At 39.6% G+C, this 24,637-nt stretch overlaps 1 protein-coding gene across 8 annotated transcripts in view; it reads left to right on the top strand.

Annotated features, from left to right (window-relative positions):
- The window catches only part of QKI (QKI, KH domain containing RNA binding), a 101,556-nt gene that overhangs the window by 15,882 nt on the left and 61,037 nt on the right, over window positions 1-24,637 (top strand). For all 8 annotated transcript variants that reach the window (XR_015697009.1, XM_087718206.1, XM_087718204.1 and 5 more), the window contains exon 2: window positions 20,518-20,660. Coding sequence is in view for 7 of the 8 variants with exons in the window: in XM_087718206.1 (XP_087574332.1) it covers window positions 20,518-20,660 (143 nt within the window). In the remaining variant the exon portion in view is untranslated. The remainder of the gene's footprint in view (window positions 1-20,517; window positions 20,661-24,637) is intronic.

The following is a 24,637-nucleotide window of genomic DNA, read 5'->3' as shown; positions in this document are numbered from 1 at the left end:
TAATTGTCAATGGTTTTCTCATTTACGGTTATCAGAAAGATCCCAAAATAAAAAAGATTTATGCTAATAGAGCAAAGAGAAAACCAATTTGAAGTACAATTGTGTATTGATGATGAAATGTACAAACAAGGGGTCAGCAACCTTAAACACTCAGAGTCACAAAGATCCTAATTGGAAGCCCCCCAGTCAATTCTGGAGCCTACCTGAAGTCTGGTTCCCCCACCTTAGGGTCTTCTCCTAGTGTGATGTCCTTTTTCCTCTGCTGACCTGAAGTCCATTTCTCCCAGCATAGAGTCTTCTCCTAGTGCAGTGTCCTTTCTCCTCTACCTGTCCTAATCAAAAGCCCTATCAATTGTTGAGCTGACCTGCAAAAGGGAGCCACAGCAGAGGGAGAAAGGAGCCACATGCGGCTCCAGAGCTGCTGGCCTCTGGTATAAACCTTTGTTAAAATTTGAAACAGGAAGAACAGGTTACAGAATGTATGATAAAATGGGCTAAGAATTTTGGTTTATAATATAAAGATAAATAAATATGTAACTAAATGGGTTGAAATTTACAATGTTTTAATAGAGTTTTATAAAATGATGAATTTTTATAAAATTATGTAGTATTACTAGATAATGCCGGAGAAATTAACTAGAATGTATAAAGGCTTCTCTTTACAAACTACATTTTAGATCCGGCTTAGTGTGGCAAACGTTTGCTTCTGTAGATCTGGTGCTTAGTGGTTGTTCACATGCTGCTATGATCAATGCCTCAGTGCTGTCTTTTAGTCAGTGCTGTCTTTTGGTAGGATTTCCCAGTTTCTGCCACCTTACATATCAGTTTATGGTACATCTTATTCAAGATCTTGTTTTGCCATGGCAGTTTTCCTAGTTGATCTTTCTCCCATGTCTGCTGCTGCCTCAGGCATTCTCTCAGCGGCTCATTTTTGGATGCCATTGTACTCCTGTATGCTGTGAGTTTCATTGGTACAATAGCTTTGACGCTTACCAGATACTGCCTTCCTCTTTCTGGCTGGTATAATCTCTTGAGTGTTGGACCTGAGGTGGAAACTCCATACATTCTGAGAAGTTTCTGAGTCTTCACATTGGCAGCTTCCATGTCCTGCGATGACCATCTCACTATACCAGCAAGGTGTCTGAAGACTGGCAGGCCACACATGCTGATGGTCTGGATCCTCCTCTTTCCATTGAGCTGGTTCTTCAAGACTTGTCTTATCCTTTGATGGTACTTGGATGTCATTGCTGTCTTCTTGCCTCCCTATTGTGGTTCCCATGTGAATGTGGGGCTATCAAGCTACTTGTAGTTGGTACACATGTCTGCTTTGTGATCACTGGTAGTTCTAACCCACCATTTTCCTTGTCGACTACCATCTAAACCACATTTCTCAATGTTCTCCCTGTAGTTCTGTGTCAAGTAGATTCTTCACTCTTGGCATATAGTTTGATGCCATGCATGTAGAGAAGATAGCTAAACAACTTTTTAAAATGTTTGTAAGCTGCCCAGAGTCCAAATGGGTGGCATACAAGAAAAACAAACAAACATCCCATTGTCCAATGATATTAGTCCCTGTTGAATTGCGGAGATAGAGGACAACTGCAGAGAGCAACTACTTTAATCAAAATGATCCCATCTGAATAGGAAAGGCAACTAGTAGTACCAAGGTTGTTCACTTTTATGTAAGGCTTATTAAAGATGATACCGTAAAATATTCCTTTTTTGCAAAGAAATTATAGGGGAAAGCTTAGAAGTCTTTCGGTTATTGATAACAGGAGTGCAAATTTCCTGCAGTGATCATACTGTGTGGGAGTGTGCACCAATAGAGAATACTCTGGTGGGCTAGTATGGAGGGCTTCAAAAATTTCGTTGTTTGTATTTAAAAGTCTAATTCTGAAACTATTTTTAAGAACTTAACTATAGTTAATTATAAACACTAGTGTAATATTTCTCTGGACTAGTGATCTTTATTCACAAAAATAAGACATATATTCTGCACTTGTATCTTCATAGAACCTAGCAAAACTTCCCTGCCTTTAAGGGTGTCAATATAGTTCATTAGATATATGATTGTATTTAAAAGTTTGATCAGTTCTGAAATTATTTTTTAAGTACTTAGCAGCAAACAAATTTAATAAAATAATTACAAATGAAAGTTTTAAAATTTTACCAGTTCAAAGCATTGATTGAGAATAGTAATCAACTGTTCTATCTTTACACATTTGTATATTTTTTATTTCATTGAAAGAAATATGATTGATTTGGAGAAGCAGATTCTTGATGTGTGGAAGTGTGGATGGATTAAGAAAGCTAAAAGGCAGTAGAAATTAACTGAAATCTATTATGATAGCTTTCTCTCAGAATTCCAGTGATGTCATTCCCTGAAGTGCCATCCCCATTAAGTGGATTGGACTAGGAACTCAACTCCACAGGAAGGCTAAACAAAAGTACTTCATTGAGATTAACTATAGTAACAGACCTTTCATGTCTGAGTGGGCGGTACCTCCTCTTTCTTCTTAGAATTCACTGAGTTGAGGGGTACATCTGAGCCTTTATGGAGACTTGGAGCTGGGAGGACCAAGCTGGTAATGATCCCCCATACTATACCCCCATCAACATAAGAAGGACAAGGCAAATCCCTTCCTCACTGATGCTGTTACATAGTTGGGTAATATCTGCAAGCAAACAACCAAGCTCAGACAGCACCAAGAGACTTCACAATTCAACCCTAAACTAAATTTATTTCTGACTATTAGAAATACATTCTCTTAGATTATATGACTAATTAAGAATTAGAGTAAGGGTTAATGTGAGGTGTAGGTAAGAAAATTTATAAATAAAAATTAAAAGGGCAGATTCATTTTTAATTTCTGGAGTGGCATTTTGCAGAGTTTATATATATATTTCAACAAAAAGGCAAAGGAAGAATTTCCAAGCAATGACATCTAATTTCACTTAAAGTTTACTGAATTACTTGCTGTTGGTTGTGTGCTTCTTTTTTATTTTTTTAAAAACATACATTATTGTTTTCTATATCCTTTGTTCTCTTTTTCCACTCATTATATAATTTGGCAGACCAAAACCAACCTGAACTCATATCCCAGGCTTTAGGAGACAAAAGTAACTGAGTGGCGACTGCTTTATTTAGAAAGATGCTGTTCTTAAGATTTTTTTAAAATCTTTCTCATCATTTCCCCCCAATAGCTTATAGAGTGCAATACATTTTTATAATAAAGATGATGAATTTAACAGCAAACTGGCAACTGAATGGAAATTACAGACGTTGATACTGGGAGAAAATTGCCTATAAAGCAACTCTGGGAGAGGAGGCTTTAAATTTATCCACCCATTTCAAAACTGCATAGACGATAGGAATTGCAGGATATTTGGTGGACTTCCTTAATTTAGAGAGAGAAAGTTTTATTTTTTTCTTTATTTAAGAATTTGAGAGTATATTAAAAGATGACCTTGCTATCTTACACACATGGCATTTTTCAGTTTTCTTTGTATGATTTTAAAAACATTTAACACTACAAATAATTTTTGTTGGGATCTTTAGGAAGTCTGATAGCTTGCAAACCTAATTAATACAGAAAATATTTTTTGTTATCAATGTTCAGGTTGATTATAGTCTTACAGTAAACAATTAATGATCTGATCTAATAGGTCTCTACACTCTTAAATCTTGCTGCCCTTGGGTGACCTTTGCTGTATTCCTTCCAATTCCTTCAGGACATCGTCATCGTTGAAGATTCTCAGTCATCCAGTTACAATTGTCTGGAACTTGAGTCATGTCAATTGAACTTCTTTTCTTTTTTGGTTTGAAAGGTTATACTGCTATCCAAGTAGCTTTAACTCAGACTGAAGAAGCTATATGAATAAAAAGCGAAAACTTTCAAACCAAAAAAGAAAAGTACAGTTGCATAACTCCCTGACAAGATGCCCCTGCTAGCCTGCTGTCAAGGTTCCTTCAGCATGGCCTTATGCAAGGGAACTACTGGTGTGCCATGACTTCTTTCCAAGGCATCACAAGAACAGCACATACAATTTGGAGAACAGCATAAATGGTGTTGTGAAAAAGGCATGCTGTGGCCAGTGGCTGTCTCTTATAATATCAGGCTGGGCCTATCTCATCAGTGGAAAGATGGTAAAGATCAGTGGGGTGCCTCAGGTTCTGGATTGTAGCATGGTGATTGCTTGGCACCAGGCTGGCTCGTCACGGCATGGCACTTGAGGCTGCTCTCCTTACTGATGGTACTGGGTCTGAAGTAGAGAGTTAGGGGTGTCTGGATAAGACTGCTGAAGGCCCAGGGCCTCTATTTCAATCCTAGCACTGCCACCATCACAGAAGAGTGTTGCTATAGGAGATAGGTTGGAGGGAATTGAATTGCTCTGTAGTTGTAAGTGTGGGCAGGCTATCATGCACACAAATTTTAATCATGTGACAATGGGGGAACACGTACAGACATAACTTCAGGCACAGAGTATAAATACCATTCATTCAGTCCCAACATAATTTTGAATGATCACCGAATGAATAGTCGTTAAGTGAGACCTCTATATGAAGAAAGAAAGAAAAGTTTCCAGAATATATTAGGATATAGTAACAGCTTTAGAAGATGATAACTGGAACTCACCCTAAACAAGGTTATCTTGAGATCAGTGATACTTTCCCCCTTTGTGTCAAAATTATTTCATTTCACCATACACATTTTTTTTCTTTTATCAGTTTGTATTTTTCCTCTGGACTGTTAGTGCCTCCAAGTTAAAAGAAAACCCTGTAATTATGCACTACATCAGCAGTCTCCAACCTTTTTTGCTCCATGGACCAGTGCTGGTGATGGGTGAAGGTTTCACATGCAGCATGTTTCACTAGCTCCTAGGCATGTGCAAACAAAGCTTTACGTCCCACACACTGCTTGCATGGCCCAGTTCCCAGACCAGTACCAGTCTGTGGTCCAGGAGATTGGGGACCTCTCCATTACACAGTTTCTTCAGGAAATGTTTCTTTTGTATTTGAATAGTTTTGTCATGCTTGTTTCATTCATATTAGTAAGCCAATAGATTTAGAAAGCTTCTGAGTTATTCTTTTTCACAAATGCTTTGATCTGAAATGTTTGAAAGGAGTTAAAAAATTAAATGGTCATTGTGATTGAGATAAAATTTCATTTATTAAGGCATCAAGCTAGAAACCAGTTCTGCGTTGGGCATGAGAGCCAGCTGGATGATCTTGGGCCAGTGACTATCTCTTAGCCCAACTTGCTTTACAGGGTTGTTGTTGGGACAATAAGATGAGAAACATTAGGTATGTTCATTGCATTCAGTTTATACATACATACATACATACATACATACATACATACATACATACATACATACATACATACATACTACTGGGATATAAAGAAATAAAATAATGTGTCATTTTTATTGGAATTGTGGTTAATATATTGGCTAGATTTATGTATCAGTAAGGATATATAAGCTTGTCTTAATTTTGAGTCTATCCATTTTGGCCAGAAATGTTTAATGGTTAAGTTTTAAAATTATTTATCAACCCAAGCTATTGAAAAAAATTGACATGCTAATATATTTAGACAACTGAAGAAATAAAAATGTTATGCTTATAATCATTTGTTTCCAATATCTTTTTTCTTTTTTGTTTAGGTTATTGGCATAATTCAGATAATTGGTTATTAGTTGAGAATTTTCTTTCTGCACACTGTTTCTTTTTGTTAAAGCTGGTTATTTCTGTTATGATTGTTTCTCAGGAGTGAATGAATTTGGAAATAGTGCAGTAATGCATGTCATTTTAGTTATTTCTCCATTTTGTTTTGATTGAACTGAAAGCCTTCCAGTTCCATTCACAAGAAGCTGATACTAATAGATTTGAATCTTAATGATAACTGGACAATATTTGACTTATTATGGGATTTGTTTTACCAAGTGAGAAATGAATGTTTGCCAAATCATCATTTTGCATGCATCTGTCATCCTAGCCAATTACTATAAAGTGGCATATTAATCTTTTGTTAAATTCTGTCCTCTATGTTGAGGATTTAGAATATTGACTGTCAAATGATGACTTAGTTTGCCATATATTTGTTTTATTACTTCAATCAAATAGAGGTGATAAAGGCAAACACTCAAATTATTTTTCATTCTGTTGCCTTAAGTATTTCTAGAATATTAGATAAGCCTGGTGAATCTGTTTTTGTTTTAATAATAACTATTGACCTTGAACCCTGAACACAATATTAATGAGAATATACTTTTAAATGTTTGAGGTAATTGTGGATATTGTGCCTTTTTTTGAAACCCATTGCAAGTATTAAGTGTGTGCAGCAAGCTATTTGAACACAAAGTGGAGCCCCACTAAGTTTCTGCTGACAGTAGGAATGTGTGTGTGTGTGTGTGTGTGTGTGTGTGTATTTATTGTCCCTGATTCTATTGTAATTTCTTCAGAGACGAATTAACATTTCAGATAACTTTGCCAGCATAGTCATTGTCTTATGTTATCCAGTTAATCGGTTACTAGGGTGTTGGGAGAAAAAATTGCAAGAAACTGCAAGAAAAAATTGGGTTCACCTGCCTATTTTAGAATTTTATTTTAGAACCTGCCTATTTTAAAAAAGATTAGCAGCTTTTTAAAAAGATGCCTTATCATATGATTTAGTTTTAATAAGACTGCTCAGCATTTCATATTATTGACACTTTTTACTCACTAGTTTGCCACTCTTCTTTTGTCAATTGCTCTATTTACATACATTTGAACAAACTTTCATTTGGGGAGGAAATCAAAGGAGAGCAAATATATTATGGATTGTAAAAACTTCTCACAATAACCAGTCCTATTATCCTCTCTTGACAATTGGCTTGCCCATTCTTTTCTATATAGCCCAAAAGACTCCATGTTGCTTTTAGTGTCTTGCAAGCCTAAGTTGATTTTGCACTTTATCTTTGCTTTCCTTCTGTAAATATCATATACTGATAATCCTCTTGATGATTGCATGTATTTTCCATTTCCTATACATGATCCTTTACTTGTAGTGCAAAGAAAACTCTCCTATGTATTCACAATAGTTTTCTAAGCTGCTTCCCATTATAATTCAGGTATATTATCTGCAATAGTTTTCTAACCTGCCCTCCCATCCCCATTGTAATTCAACAACTTCAAGTACTTTGTTTTATTTGAAGAATTTATATTTCAACCTTTTAATCTAAGGATTTGTATCTATGCTATCATCTATCTTATCTAATATTCCTTTAAATCTGTTGAAAATGACTGAAATCTAGACTGCATATTTCAGATTATTTTTTTCTGTAGATGCTCAAACTGCAAGTTGATATGGCAACATCCTTCCAAAGTTCCTGCTCTGTTTACCACTTCAAATAACTTTTTCTTGTTGGTTAAGAGAAGACCTGGGACATCAAATCTCTTTGTCTCTTCTTTAACCTTCTGGAAAATGAAACAGCAAGATCATTGAATAATTGTTGAGCCTTGCAGTCATGTCTAGGTTGGTTTTCCAACAGATGTTCGGATAGATTTAAAATTTCTCATGTTTCTATTTCTGTAACATACTCCAAGTTTTGTTCCTGGCTTATTGAGCTGGAGAACACCCCTACAATGATATTTTTTGTTATACTCCCTTACATTTTTACCCAAAACTTTTAACTGAACATATCACTTATGTGCTCTGATAATTCACATAATAAAAAAGAAACTAAATAATATGGGGAATGGGGAAGATGGATTAGTTCAATAATAATTGAAGCATTGTCAAAAAAACAAAGACTGGAATTGTGTGAAAGGAATGGTAAAGCTTGGAAAGAAGAATGCAATCATTATTGAGAATGGGAATAAGCTTAATGAATTGGAAAAAAACTCCAATTGCTGGTAAAAGAGCACTAAAATATGGAATCGAAAAGGATGGGGGAACAATGAACCATAATAACAGATCTACAATGGAAAATACATTGTTACCCATCCAAAAATTAGTACTTTAGTGGCAATTACAACAATGATACTGATCCATCGTGAGGTTAGTGATTATAGAAACTGAACTGAAGTATTGTATGTCTTCTCAATTTGTTTATTTGTATTCTTTATTTTTTTTATAAATAACTCAAGATGGCAAACATATCCAGCACACTTTCCTCCTCCTACTTTCCCCATAAAAACAACCCTGTGAGGTGACTTGGGCTGAAGGAGAGTGGCTGGCCCAAAGTCACCTACCTGACTTCTGAGCTGAGGCAAAACTTGAACTCACGATCTACTGCTTTTTATAGCCTGGTACCTTAATTACTCAACCAAACTGGCTCCCAGGACTGGTGTTCACCAGATACATACTGCATGTATTTTATTTCCCTATAATTTCCAAACTACAGGTTTATAAATTATCAATAAACATCTGAAAATGTGGAAGTAAATGTCTGTTGGAAAATAAGTCAACCAAATGTGCATTATTGTGACGATAGATGGGATGGAATCTTAAAAGCCTAATCTGAACATTTTTGTTTACTTGCCAGTACCTGACTTCTCATGCAATGTTTAGTGTAAAATATCAATATTTTCCAGTGTGATGAGTAGAGAATCCAAGGAATGGGTTAACTCTGCCTTTCTTCTCAGAAACTGAGTCTATGAAACTTCCGGCCATGCCTCCCTTGCCTGTGCATATCCCCAGGTTTGACCCAGTCTGCGCTCAGAAGAGACGTGTAGAAAAGTGCTCTTAGAACAGAAGGACAGAGTTTTCCTTGGATTCTGGAAATTTCAAGAAAGGTCTCCGGCTCCGCATAAGCCTTTGTAAGGGAGCGAACGGCTAGGCTGGTTCCCCTGGTCCGTCTGGAATAACCGTTTGTTCCGACTCCAGGATAGAGCCGAGGTCTCTCATTGAGACCCGGAGCAATGGAGGGGACTGGAGTCACTGCCCAGCTAAATCCTGGTGCGTACTCAAAAGCGACTTGGAAGAAAAAGCCATAGCAGCAAAGTTCTTTTAGGAACAAGGCTGCCTTGCCCAGAAGGGCCATAAGCCAAAAATGGCAGATACTGTAACTCCAGGAATTACAAAAGTATGTGGGGAGGATCAGGGCTTCCCAATCCAGTCCCAGACTCACCCAAAAAACTCTGCAGGGCCAAAATCGGCCACTAAAGGAACAGCGGCCAGGTTACCGGCAAAAGCTCTTTCTTCCAAAAGAGCTTTAAAAGCAGAGGAGAAGGATGCCCACAGACAAAAGAATTGCCAAGGCTGACGGAAGCGGAGCAAAGGAGGGGGAAAACCATCCTGGAGAGGAAATGATTCACGTTTCCCGAGCTTTACCAGCCCAGCAGTTAAGTCAGCCAGTCGATGCAAAGCAACAGACTTCACTGTGCTCTCAAGTTGGGGCGCCAGATGGCTCCAGAGAGCAATCATCTCAGCCACTTTTTAGATCAGAAGGCAATGAGATTTTTTTTTTACTGCACTCTTGAATATACTGCCAGAAGATGGACATTGGGAGCTTCCTCTAAAGAGGATGAAGGCTGCAACAGTGACCATCTCTACACCCACAGCAGCGGGATTTCGCCCAAGGGAGAGTCAGGGGCCTGAAATTGATCAGATGAAGATGCTGATATCAGAAGACATAGCACAGGGCATTGCTGCAGGCCTACAACAGGGACGTCAGACTGATTCTATGGTAAATGAAGCTCCCATACATCAAGAACAATATCCAGCATCCCAGCATCAAAGAGATTTGGCACTCACTCACCCCCTTCCTCCATCAGAGCGGGATATTGCTCTCAGGAGATGAGGAACAAAAAGAGATGGAGCTTTCAGAGGATGAGGGGATGACACCCTGGCATTCTCAGGGCTCTTTCGTTTGGCCCTCTTTAAATCCTTATTATACAAGGCCAAATCCACAACACACTTGGGAGCTGACCCAGCTATAATGGAGTCAGCATTAGACCTAGTGGACTCGAGTGAGTTGCTCTTTTCAGAGCCAACCACAGAGAGTGAGGAAATCCCCTCACCTAAGCTATTCTGGGACGTAATCCAAAGACAATTGACTTAACCAGGAGTTTGTCCTCCCTCAAGCAGGAATGACAAGAGATTTTATAATGTGGCCTTGGACCTCTGAGGACTGCAGTCACCAACAATAGATGACCCAGTGGTGGCCTTAACATCCTCCACCATTCTGTGTAACGATGCAGAGGACACCCTGAAGACAGAAGATAGAAAACCGAATCTGACCCTCCACAAGGTGAATCAGGTGGCTGCCTTGGCGACCAAGGCAGTAACAACTGTCTCATTCTTCAATAGAGCCTCCTTGCTTTGGCTTCCCCTGGAGACCTCTGCTCCAACCAGGATCTTAACAGTCTAATAGCAGCTATGGAATTCTCGGCTGATGCCACCTTGAATGCTGCAAAATTTGCTTCCAGCTCCATTGCCTCCTTGGTGGCGGTCAGTCGCCTGCTATGGCAGGAAGACATGAAATATAAGTGGAATCTGGCCTCTGCTCCCTTCAACGCTAGCAAGGTATTTGGAGAGGCCCTAGAGCCCATTCTGGTGGGGATTAAGGAGAGGAGACAGGTCCTGCCTTCCCTATACTGGCAAGCTGACTGCCGTCCCTCACCCTATTTCCGTAGGCATTCCTTTCAGTCCACAGACATGGGGTTTGATACCCTTCACCCCCAGAGGGGGTACTTGCACACACGAGTGACAGCTTGTCAGATCCAGATTCAGGGATAGAAGTAGACAACAATTCCAAGGCAAGCAGCCATTTTGGGGCACAAGTAGTTGCCCTGTCCGCCGCTTCAAATGACGACAGATCCAGCCCTCCCATTGGTGGCCAACTAAGCCGATTCACCAACCAATAGGAGGCAACCATGATGGATACCTGCGTCTTGATCATGGTGAGACTAGGCCTCAGCATTGAATTCCTCTCCACACCCCCGAGTTTCTTCATACGTTGCCCCATATCAAAGGACAAGACAAGAAAAGTCCTCATGGAGACAGCTTTTCAACACTTTCTGAAAATCCAAGCCATTCAACCGGTCCCAAAAGGCCAACAGCGACAGGGGTTCTACTCCATCTTGTTCGTAGTCCAAAAGATCTGAGGGGTTGGAAAGCAATTCTGGATCTGAAAAGACTGAACAGACATCTAATTTACAGGAGATTCAAGATGCAGTCTCTCCAATCAATATTGGAGATCATCTGAGAAGGCGACTTTCTAACATCTGTAGATCTGATGAAGACATACCCCCACGTGCCTATTCTGCCATCTCACCGGCGGTTCCTACAGTTCCACTACGCAGGCCGACATCAGTACAAGGCACTACCATTTGGCTTATCCTCAGTGCCCAGGACTTCCACCAAATTGCTGGCGGCACACCTCGGGGCAATTCTGTCCAATGTTACCTGGATGATATATTGATACAGTCCTCTTCTCCCCTCCGGGTGACAGAGTCACAATCCAGGTCCTTCAGGATCATGGGTTTTCCATTAAAAGAGCCACCTGGCTCCGAGCAACAGATTGCAACACCTGGGAGCGGTCTAGACACCATGCTGTTTGAGGTCTCCCTGTCACAGGAACGCCAGATAATCTTACAGGCCCTGGAGAACTGGATCCTAACAAAACAAGCAGTGCCTTTGGTCCTCCTATCACTACTGCTTGGAAAGATGGTATTCTGTATCTCCATTGTCCCTTGGAGATGCTGGATCACATGTCGCATGCTGGATCCTAGCAATAGTTTCTCCTACCTTATCAAAGTCTAGCAGGAGCAACTCATTCACCAGGGTCTAGGTGCAACCGAAAGTTCTCTGGTCCTTTGTGGTGGATGTCTAAGGCGATCACCAAGGGATGCTCCTTCAGGCAGCACAGATGCCTAACCATCACCACAGTTGCCAGCCTCTTTGACTGGGGTGCACACCTTCAGTCCCTGATGGGACAAGGTCAGTGGACTCCGGAAGACCTGGAACACAACATCAATTGGCTGGAGCTCAGGGTAGCCTACCTGGCCCTCAGCAGGTTCCAGGATAAGGTATGTGGCCGACATGCTGATCCTGACAATGGGGCCACCAAAGCATATATCAATCACCAAGCAGGCACCCATTCCAGGTCCCTCATGCAAGAGGCTGAACAATTAGGTCTCTGGGCGGAAAAACATCTTCAGGGCAGTACAAATCTCGGGAGTGAAGAATGTGCAGGCAGACAGGCTCAGCAGAACCACAGTTGACCACTCAGAGTGGCGCCTATATCTCCAACCCTATTCAGGAAAATCAGAACAGTTCGGCTCCCCAATCCTGGACCTATTCGCCATCCTGTCAAACAGCCAGTTGCTCAGGTTTTTCTCCAGATTCACAACACAGGGGGCAGAAGAAATCAATGCACTCCACAGTCCATGGCCCAAAGGACTACTATATGCCTTCCCTCCTCTTCCCCTTATCCCAGGGGTAATCAGGAAAGTTCTGACAAAGAGAGCAGAGGTCCTCCTTCTGGCTCCCCACTAGCCCGACAACCATAGTTCACCAACCTAGTATACTTGTCCGTGTTCAGGCCCTGGAAGATTCTGAGGACAGAATTTCCTTCAGCCAGGGGGGCATAGTTCATTCGGAGCCATGTCTTCAACTGACCATCTGGCACTTGAGTGGAGAGCTCTGAGACAGGACAATTTTTCCAACAGGGTCATCCAGGCCTCTAGAAGGCCATCCACTAACAGAATCTATGTCACAACTTGGAAAGCCTGGCTGGTACACTAAGGGCCACATCGATCCCATCTCCGTATCGGTGGCCCAGATTCTGGAATTCCTTCAGAAAGGACTGGATAAGGGCCTGTCTCCCAATACCATACATAGACAAGTGGCAGCCCTGTACTCGGTGTTATGATGCGGAGATCTGAAGTCCCTCACTCAACATCCTTTTGTGCACAGTTTTATCAGAGACACAACTAATTTAAACCACTGGGGATTCACAGGTATCCCACTTGGGACCTGCCCAAGGTCCTGCAAGCTCTCACCTCAGTTAAGGTAGCCTTCCTCATGGCCATCACCTTGGCTAGGCAAGTATCGGAACTAGCAGCTCACTCTGTGAGAGAGGACCTATGCATATTCCATTCAAACAGGATGGTGCTGCGGTTGGATCCCTCCTTCCTTTCCAAAGTGAATTCTTTGTTCTAAAGGGCAAAGGAAATAATCTTGCTGGACTTCTGTCTGGGCCTGATCCGTACCCTGGACATTAAGAGGGCCCTCCGCACCTACATCAAGAGAATGATTTCTCTTCGAAAAACAGAGTCCCTGTTTGTTTCCTTCAGGCTCTCTTCATTGGGCAACAAGATTACAGCATTGACCATAGGTCGATGGATACAGGCATGCATCGCCAAAGCCTACAAGCTTCAGGCTCTTCAGGCTCTACCTAGACAGGTCACAGCCTACCAGAAGCATGGCCACAACAGCTGCGTGGGCAAAACAGGCCTCTATCGAGGAAATCTATATAGCATCAACATGGTCCTCTCCATCTCCATTCATAAGAAAGATGGATGCATTCACCTCATCTGAAGCGGCCTTTGGTAGAGGGGTACTCCAGAGAGTGCATGCAGACTTGGAGATCCAGGACCAGACTCCTACTGATCCTTAAGACAGCTGGATTTGGTATGTCCCATTCCTTGGATTCTCTACTAAGCACACTGGAGAAAGAGTGTTGATCTTATCTGATACACTCCTTCTCAGTGTGCTGAGAGAGAATCCAACCCCATCTTGGTGATCGTCTGGTCCAAAGTACAGGAGTGACCAAAATCTAGACAGAAATGGGTCAAGTCTATTACAATGCCTTCATCGAAACGAGGGGATATGCATAGGGAAGGGAGGCATGGCTGGAGGTTTGATAGATTCAGTTTCTGAGCAGAAAAGCAGAGTTAACCCATTCCTTGGATTCTCTATCAGCACACCAAAAACTACCAGGTCAGGTAGTTTTATAAAAGAGGTGGTGTAGTTGGTTTATTATTTTAATTAAAACTAGTCTTTTAACTCTAATGTTTAGAATTTTAGTGTGTTTTACTTTAAAAAATAGATGTGATTTAAGAGCAAACACATCTATATGAAATAATATGGGGTATTTCCATAGTTCGCAAATTTCCTATCTTTTACCTGTAGATCTGTGTATGCCGTGGTGTACCCAGCCTACAAACAATTATGTTTGTCTATTGTAGAGTTACATTGCTTGAGGTGGTATTTTCTTGTTGAAATTTGATAGCCCAGATGTAAATCTTCTGAATTCAAGCTGATGTAAACATGATATAACTTTCACTACTAAGTTCCTTTGTGGATCAGCAAAAGTTCTCCAGATCTTGATATTCTATATAATATAATCAATATTGTTTAATTCATATTTAAGGAACAGCCATTGCTAATGTTCCTATGTATTTTCTGTATGCAATGGCATATGGATATATTTGCTGGAGGTGTTTTGTTTTGTCAGTTTTGCCTTATATTACAATTTTCTTTGTCACTAACTTTGTGTCATTAGCTTTGATACATTCAAGGTAAATATTAAATCGATGTTTCTGAACCTTAGCAATTTTAAAATATGTGGACTAACTCTCCAAATTCCCTAGCCAGCCATCTTGTATATGTATTATATATTATATAAATGCCTCAGTGAAGTGTGTCTTAAAACTTTGTAAGTTCTTAATACAGTAAGTTAGAATTAATCTGGGACTTCCTATGACTGTTTCTTTTAAAATATTAGAAAAACCATAAAATTAATATTGGAATAAAATATATTTTATTTCTGCTGTTTATTTTCCTCTTACAGTTCTATATTGTTGCAAATTTTAGATATACAAACATGCATATGATAACTTATTTCTTCATTGCCTGAAGTGGGATTTGTTTAAACAAATTCTTAGAATCAGCACAGTGTATGACTAATTTTGATATTTGATCTTGGTTGCTGTGTGTGCAAAGAAAAAAAACTTTACAAAGCTAGGTTGAGAGGAAAGTTAGCAGAATCTTTAGTACATTTTTACTTGATATTTGAATAATTTTATCTGGATTACCCTGTTTCCTCGAAAATAAGACCTCCCGGGATAATAAGCCCAATTGGGTTTTTGAGTGCCTGCACTAAAATAAGCCCTCCCCAAAAATAAGCCCTCCCCAAAAATATTGCAACACAGCAGAAGCCATGAGGTGACCACACTCGCCGCCTTCTGCACCTCAAAAATAATAAGACCTCCCCGAAAATAAGGCCAAGTGCTTATTTCGGGGGGGGGGGAAAGAAAATAAGACCTGTCTTATTTTCTGGGAAACATGGTATAAAGGATTTGATACATTTTTATAAAGCTTGTAAGTTGGTGATAGAGCTTTCTATTTTAGCAATATTAGAAATCATTGGTCAAACTCCTAATCTGTTGGGTTTTGATGGAAACGTTGCACTTATATATAATATAATGTAAGAATTTAAAACTTGACAAGGCCATTTATACATAAAATGATAAAGCTGAAATGTAGTAAATACTGATCTTCAGCTTGATAATCCAATACTTCTACTAACTATTATAAATTGACATTTGAAGGGAAATAATTAAGAATGTGCAGTTATTTATCTTACAAAATGATGGGGCTGATTAGAACAACCAGCCAATGAATGGTTTAATATTTTAAAATGAAAGAAAATTATATAAGCTAACTAAAATATTCCTGTACAAAAGGTTGATAAGAGGAAATAATTAGTTTTGAAATATTTATATTTGTAATTATGTAATTAATTTAGATTAAAGTTAAGTTTGATAGAAACTATTTGAATTTTTGTTCAGTCTAAAGAAGAAAATAAATGTTCTTTCTATTCCTGCAGGGTCTTCTCAGATACTTAATTGCATTGAGAAATTCATTCATGCAAGATAGGTTGCTTATTTATTAACCGCTCAAAATGTTCATATTTGCTTACCCAGATACTTTAGACATGAGATATTATTAAGGCTAGAACAGAGATTGATTTTTGGTGCTAAGTTGTTTTATGTTTCAACCAAAAGTAAAAAACAAAAATATATTTCGCTGCCAGTTGTTGTGGAACTTTCGATCTAATTGTGATATTCAGAAATCAAGGCTACCGTAACCAAAATATTAACTATCCACAAAAATGGAAAGGGACTTTTAGTGGGGAAACAAAAGTAGCCAAAACAATACACTCCCCGTATCACAAGAAACTTGATCAAGTGCAGAGCAATCTCCGAGGGTACAATTCAAAAAATATAAAAATCATTATAGAAGAACTTTAATCAAGAAATTCAAGAAAGAATAAGATGCTCATTAGCCAGGGAGTAGAATGTTCTCTTATGTGTGAATATTTGAAAAAGTCATTTTGGAGGAATAAACATTAAATAGGAATAAACATTTTCAGCATATTTTTGTAGATTCATCATCTTCCTAAACTTGTCCAGAAACTTGTTTCTAACATTAAATATAATTTTTACAGGAATTTCTCCAAAGCACCCGAGGATAGGAGAAGAAGCAATGGGTGGAAACTAATCAAGGAGAGAAACAACTTAGAACTAAGGAGAAATTCCCTGACAGTTAGACCAATTAATTAGTGGAACAAATTGCCTCCATAAGTTATAAACACTCCAACACTGGAAGTTTTTAAGAAGAAATTGAATAAACATTTGTCTGAAGTGATGCAGGGTTTCCTGCCTAAGCAGGGGGTTGGTCTAGAGGACCTCCAAGGTCCCTTCCAATTCTGTTATTCTATTTTATATCTAAAAACAAACTTAAAATATTTGTTGAAGGATGGTTCAAAGTCACAGAGGCATTGAAAATAGAAAGACTTACCATATGCTCAAAGTTACGACTGTCACACCACCTCTGGGGTCATGTGATTGTGATTTGGGCACTTGACAACCAGCACACATTTACAATGGTTGCAACATCCTGTGATCCTGTAATTGCAATTTGCAACTTTCCTAGTCTACTTCCAACAAGCAAACTCAATGGAGAAATCACGGATGGTTGCAAATATCTAATATGTTGCTTAATAACTGGAGTAAAAAAGAAAGGTAAAGTTGGATGTGCAGTCATGTGATGTCTCACTTAAAAACCATACTGCTTAACAACACATGTTCTGGTCCCAGTTGTGATCATAAGTAAAATATTACCTAATCTGTTTTATTTAGATTCCTTTACATTTGGAGCTTAGTTGATTCTTTACCTCTGTGGGAAATATCAGCTATCAGAATAGTGTCACCAGTGTAGCAAAGGTTATTGATGTTTCTTCTTACAATTTTAAATCCATTTCTATTTTCACCCAATCCAGCTTCGTCAGAATATATTTAGCACATAGATGAGTAAATAAGAAGAATATATAGTTTTGTTTTACTCCTTCCCTAACCTAGAAACAATTTTATTACTATTTTGACCATTTTCCATTCAGACTGTCTCTTATCCAGTGTGTGCGTTTTGGATGAGGACAATAAAATGTTTTGGCATTCCCAGTTTCCTAAGGACATCCCACAGCCTGACATGCTCATTACAATCAAAGACCTATGTATAGTCAGTGAAGCACATAATTACTTCTTTTTAGTTTTCTTTGTTTTACTTAGTTATCCAGTATGCATCAGAAACAATCTCTTACTCCTCAGCCATTATTAAAACAAACTTGACTTGCTAACAGCTCCTTTCTTTGCAGGGCTGTAATCAGTGGTGGGTTGCAGGCGGTATGCCCTGGTACAGACGTACCGGAGCCTGCCCAGAGCACTGGGTACCATTCCGATACGGTGCTCCAGAGGGACCACCCACCTGCCTGAGCTCCTTACCTGTCTTTTAAAGCCTTCGGCGCTTCCACGCACACGCATGATGCGTACAGTACCTGCACGATGCTCTGCCGAGTAGCTGGAGCGTCACAAGGCTTGCGGAGGCGTCGCTGGCAGATACGACACATGCGCGTGCTGAGTGCGTGTGTGCGCATACTGGGTGCGCTCATGTGGAGGACACTGGGCCCCGTTGCAACCATACCAGTTGCAATGGGATCCTGAACCCACCACTGGCTGTAATCTACATTGGATGATCCTAAATTTTATTTTGCTAGCATGTGAAATTAAGGGCATTATTAGACGCCTTGCCTACTATTAACTCTCTCTTCTGTAGTATTGCTATGTTGACATCAGGTTGGTTTGCCATTGCGTTGTTCGCCAGGTATGTTGGACTAGTTTGTTTAGAAAAGTTGCTTGCCATATTTTTATACTATAGATACTTCATCAATCGGTGTAACTTTTTGATTAGAATATTGACATCTTTCCTGTATAGAATTTCAATAAATAATTTACATCTCTGATCTTTGAATCAGTTGCTATCTGTCCCTTAGTGTCCTTTAGCATACAAAAATAAGGTTGGAACCACCTTTTGAATTAGAAGATCTTTTGGAAAACCTTCCTTCTTTTTCCAAGTTTGTTTCACTTGTACAGATATTTATCTAAGCAACAGAAAGTGTCTGAGTGACTTTGAACTAGTCACTCTCTCATACATCAACCCACCTCATGGAAGTGTTCTGGGGAAAATCTGTATTGTTAATCTAAATAAGTGTTAGTTTGCTTTTGAATTGAAGACTGTTAGCAATGAATAAGAAATTGGATGTGCAGAAAGTGATTTTCATGCTTTACTGTCAACCTTTCCTTTTTTTGCATCACTATCATATTAAAGAGTTGTTCATTCAGTGATATTAAATCATTGATTAAATGTTTCCCAAATATAGTCTTTGCTTTATCCCTCCTGTTTATGAAAGAAACAGCACTTTTTGTTTTTCATATGCTGCAAAGAATTATAGTGGGATTTACTTTTCCTGCATAGTAGCATCTGCAACTAGACGTTTCAAAAGCTTTAATGTAGCCACATCGTAAACAACAGTAATAGGATGAAATATCCTCTTATCTTCATCAATAGCATGTTGAGTACCATCTGACTTCAGTGGCCCATCACTCAGCACTTACATCAGCAATCACTTTATGTTGTCTGCCCATGAGATTTTCTTGGTAAAATACAGGAATGGTTTATCCTGGCTTTCTCCAATGCAGTATGAAGTGAGGCCTTTACGAGCAATCATCTGCCTCCAGAATCTCCCTATATCACTGTTCTGTCCAATATGACTGCCTGCCTGCTTTAGCTAGGCAGCTGAGATGACTTTCGTGCTTTGGGAGCTTCTGCTGGGAGTGTATACTTTAGGCATACATTCCTGGTTTTCTTTGGTTATCCCACTGGGGAATAGGCTCACCCTCATCAGAATGTGACTCCATAGCAGGATTGGGTGATGGTGTATTTCTTATGATTAATATTAAAGAAAAAATATTTGTGTTTTCCATTAGACAAATCAGATTGTCCATTCCTCTAATAAAAGTTATTACCTTCTATGATTGAACAGCTCCATTGGATGAACTTGAACTTGAACTTGAACTCTTCTAGTGGCATGAAAAAAAAGCTCCGATACCAGTTCTGTTCCTACAGCCTATCAGAGCAGTTCCCTTCTATGAATGGAGGGGACTTCCATAGGCAATTCTTTCACTCCATCCACTTCAGGAGATTGCTTAAGGGCTACAATTGGAAGGAATGGGATTGCAGTAGTTGAGCGAAGCAGTCAGAATGCAATCACCTGTATTGTGAATAATTGACAGGGAAAGCAGAAAGTTCTTCTGCTGCATAACGGTGAATGGGAAGGGGTTGAAGGTCTGTAGGATGAGTGCTTTGAAAGCCTGAGAATCAAAACTTTATCCTTGTGGTTTTAAACTCAAAACTCTTCATTCGGAAGACTACAAGTGCAAAAGCAAGTTTATATAAAATCTCAGAGAATGTCTGCTTCCCAACATCCATCTGGTATTCATCTGGCTAGTGTACTTGCAGCAATCAGCAAACAGCCTGGTCAGCTTCAGCACGTTATCACAGCCCCAGCATGTGGCTCTTCAGGACTCCATTCCATTGCGCCCACCACCAGTCAACAGCTGAGCTGCTGCCCGCGCAGGGGAACACTGAAGCCTTTGCTGCCGAGCAGTTGATTAGCAGTTGGATTGGCCTTCCAGAATACTGCCAATCGGCTGTGCTAGGTGGTGGGGATTGTGGCCGCCTATTTCTGCTGCTCACCGTCGATCCCTGCCGCTGCCTATCATGTTGATGTTGGCTGGTGGCCACGATCAGTGGCAGTGATACCCACCGCCTACAACAGCTGATCAGCTGCATTTTGGGAGGCCGATCCAACCGCTGATAACTGCTCCAGTGTTCCCTGGTAGTGGCGAATGGCAGCAGCGGTGACAGGTGGTGACCGGGCAGCAGCAAACACCACTGCCACACCAACCCTCTTCCCCTCCTAGCTGCAATATTCACTCTATACGACACACAGACATTTCTACCCATTTTTTTTGGAGGGGGGAGGGAGAAAGTGCAACTTATGGTGTAAAAAATATGGTACTTTGCTGATTAAATACAATGTTCCGTAGAGATGGCAGTTAATAAATTATTGTTCCAGATTTTTTTATTTTGTTAATGTAACACACAGTATATTTTTCTCCTACAGAAATTAGCAGAGTACGGAAAGACATGTATAATGACACATTAAATGGTAGTACGGAGAAGAGAAGTGCAGAGTTACCAGATGCTGTGGGACCTATTGTACAGCTACAAGAAAAACTATATGTGCCTGTAAAAGAATATCCAGATGTAAGTACCAACTAGTCAGTTAATTTTTTTTTATGGTTCATGTGATATCTTTGTAGTGTCTTTTCTCATATGACCTCTGTTGTACAAATGTTGTGATCCAAGAATGGTGTTCAGAGGTAAGCCTGTATTTGCTATTTATGGCTTCATAGCAAGTGTGATTTTGCTTTTTTTAAATGGTAAAGTTTGCAAACATTTTACATTTATCCATAACCCTACAGTATTACTACCTTCAATGATAATACTTACAAAAGACCTGTTAACAGATAGAGATTGCCATTAAATAGCCACAGAATACTGTGTCTCAGTGACAAGTTTTCAGGCTGAATGGCCATGGTCTACGTCTGTGATGGCGAACCTGTGGCACACGGAGCCATCTCTGGGCATGTGAGCTTTCGGACCAGGTCAGCTCCACTGTACATGTGTGCGTGCCTCCTGCTGGCCAGTTGATTTTTTTGGTCTCTGCTGGGAGTTGCGCATGCATGCGTGGGGGAGGAGTCATGCACACATGCATGGGGTGATGCAGCGCACCCCACTTTTGGTCCCAGGAGGCTTCAGGGAGGCCTGCTAACACCAAAACGGTGGTGGTGGTGCTCCCCCCCCCTGGTGCTAGCAGGCCTCCCTGAAGTCTCCTGGTACCAAAAAGGGGCAGGTGATTTTGTTCTGGTATTTGTCCGGAAATTGTGGCTCTCATTTTCAGAGGCTTAGTGAGCTGTTTTGTGGCATATATCCCAGCAGCTCACAGGTACCTCAAATAGGCAATTGGCCTCTTGTATTTGAATTTGGTTGATTTGTACCTTATCCATGTTACAGGACTCCAAGAAAGCTACTTCCTGATTGGTTTCTTCTCCAATTGACCCATTTTGAAGTTGAAACACCAATTAAAATACAGTTTCTTCTATTTAGCTGTTCTGCTCTAAATACTGTATAAATAGTGTACTGGTGCATACATCATTCTTGCTCATTTTTGTTATGATAAGACTCATTTGTTTTTGTTACCATATGTTCACCTAAAATACAACACAGCAGAAAATGCAACTGTAGCCTACAGGTCCTTTACAAAATATTTTATGCCTTATTCTTGGTGTGGTTTTTCATGATAAATAACAGTGGTGTTACATTTTCTCCAGTTGTACACTGTCTGCATGACTGAGGGATGATAAGATTCTTTCACAATGGTTTAGTAGCTTTTTCTAGTTCCATAAACAACAATTTTCCAGAGCAAACAACACTTTTTCTGAATTATTCTAAGAGCTCTTGTGATCAAGCAGTCAGTTCTAGAGTCATGAAAAGTAGCTCTGTTAGTCACATCAACACATATGTATATTTTGCGCCTTCTCAAACTGACATCATATTGTCATCTCATTGGAACATCTGTCCCAACTTACTCTCTCAAGAGAGCTAATTATTATAGTCTTCAATACTTTTCCAAAAATGACAGTGAACATTTCTGAAGTATATTCAAGTAAAAATTCCAAAATAGACTATTTTGCATGGTTCAATTAGAATATCCTTATCTTGGACTTAAATGAAGCTCTTAATGCATTAAAGACCTTATTGCATTATTGCAGGATTTGGGATACATAATTCTAAAAGATTCATGAACTTTTCTTTCACCATAGGGTAAGGACAAACATAGCCTAGCCTGATAGGTAAATGGCATTTGATAACAGAATAACAGGGTTGGAAGGGACCTTGGTGGTGTAATCTAACCCCACACCATTCCATACAAATGGCTATCCAATCCCTTTTTAAAAGCACCCAGTGATGGAGCACCCACAACTTCTGAAGGCAAAGTGTTCCATGGTTTGATTTTTCTCACTGTCCTCAGTTCTAAGTTGCTAATTCTGTGATTGGTTTCTAACCGTTGCTTCTTGTTTTGCCTTCTGGTGCTTTGCAAAATAGGATGACCCATTTTTCTTTATTGCAACAGATAATTATTCACTGCCCCTTTCCCACTAATGATATAGTACTGCAAGAGCTGTGCTTCAATTGTATTGATATAATATAGTGAGCATATACAAACTTCAAAGTTTGATATCTTTAAAAAAGGGTATTGTACAGCATTCTTGATGATAGATAGATAGATAGATAGATAGATAGATAGATAGATAGATAGATAGATAGATAGATAGATAGATAGACAGACAGATAAACTATGGTATTCAGTAATGCTATCGTTTAATTAGAAAATGACACATTTAATTATATTCCTTGTTTAATATGATTCAGTTATAGAATTATAATATATTGTTACTATGTTTCAATTTGATTGAGTGTCCAGATGATGCTTTGATTAACATGTCAAATATTAATGTAGGGAGATTTTTTTAAGGAACACATACAGTAGCAGTATATAGAAATATTTAGAAGTTGATCCAGGCTTACTGATACCCACATTGTCTGTGAGTTGTCTGGAATAGGAGAGTAGTTGCATAATAATTTTTCTAATATACTCTACCTACTTCCTGTCATGGGAGAAGGAAGTATTGTTTTGGGGGGTAGGTACTATATATTCTCATTAATCATTTGATTGAACTTTTGGTTTTTTAAAAAACTGCTTTACTTTATCTTCATTCTAATAAAACAACACTCAAATTATACTGCTGGTTGTGAACTTGAAAATCTTATGGAAGTACATTCTGCAAAATACGTTTAAAATAATGCTGTATATGTGGTCTGCGATTTCAAGATAGTGACACATTCTAGAAAGTTGTGAGAGAGTGAAATTCTGGCTTTTTGTTAACTAAACTAAACTAGTTGAAACTATTAATTAGGGTGACTTTTCTTCAGAGCAGGGACGTGCAGTCACTAGAGGCAGGGGAGGCATGGCCTCACCAGTTATGAGGAAAAGGAAAGCATTTTAAAGATTTTTTTAAATAATTAAAGCCAAGGTAGTTGCTGCCAGATTCCAAGTGACTTGGAGTCTGCTTAGTGTTAACTATAGGAGGAGGCGAGAGAACTATGGGCCTCTTGTGCATAAGGAATTTTTCGCCTTTTAAGAGTTAAGCAAGGGTTAAAAAGCGAAAAATTTCATATGCAAAGGAGGCACGTGATTCTCCCGCCTCTTGATCTGGAAGCAGCGACTGCGCAATCTAGCAGCAGGAGCCTTGCTTGTAAAACGCGCCTGTGTGAGCAAGTTCAACTCTCCACTTTGCATCGCGGGAGCCACCAAGAGCAGAACCATCAGAAGACTTAGAGGTCTCTTATTTCAAAAACTCTCCCTTAAGAATGATTAAGTCTGCATTAAGACATTATTGTTATTATCATCCCCGACATGGGAAATTAAAGCAATCTGCATATGGAAGCCACTTGGGAATTTCATAGCATAATACTTACTTTCGGAAAGCCCTGCCGAAGCCCCAGCACTGTGTCCGCTATAGAGCGGGATGCATCCTGCATGAATGGCGGATACAGCGGCGGGGCTTCAGTGGGGCTTTTGGAAAGCTGCGCCAGGGCTTCAGCGGGGCTTTCCGAAAGCCCCGCCGAAGCCCCGGTGCTGGCAGACATAGGGCGGTAGACATATGGTGGCTTTTGCCCGCTTGCCTCACCAGTCATAAAGCTCACCGCATGTCACTGCTTCAGAGAGTATATTCAATATTTTTATTTTTGTTATTTCACTTTAATTTTGTTTTACATACCATAGTTCATAAGGGAAATTATAGTGTTGCTAATGGGATTTTGCCTTGGAGCAGGTGACAGTGATCAGTGTCTCTTCCATAGGCGAGTAGTGTATCTCTGACAGTTGTCACAAAGTAGGGGATAAAACACTGGAAGCCTTGGACAAAGCTGACTTAAGGTATTCTCTGGGGATTATTCAACATTAGATTGACTTATTATTAAAAGAGAGCTGATCAAGCATGATAAAAGTCCTGCTTATGTGTTTTCTCAGTTAATAGTACGATCAGCAAATGAATTCTTTGGTGGAAATGCTTAGCTATGTGAACTATCAACTTTGAGATTGGTCATGCTAATCTGTT

The sequence above is a fragment of the Thamnophis sirtalis genome, unplaced genomic scaffold, assembly GCF_051295495.1.
Source record: "Thamnophis sirtalis isolate CommonGarterSnake01/CBP01778 unplaced genomic scaffold, rThaSir2_p1.2 scaffold_6, whole genome shotgun sequence".
NCBI classification, from domain to species: domain Eukaryota; kingdom Metazoa; phylum Chordata; class Lepidosauria; order Squamata; family Natricidae; genus Thamnophis; species Thamnophis sirtalis.
Note: the sequence above shows the minus strand (reverse complement) of the source record. Positions and strands in the feature narration are given on the sequence as shown.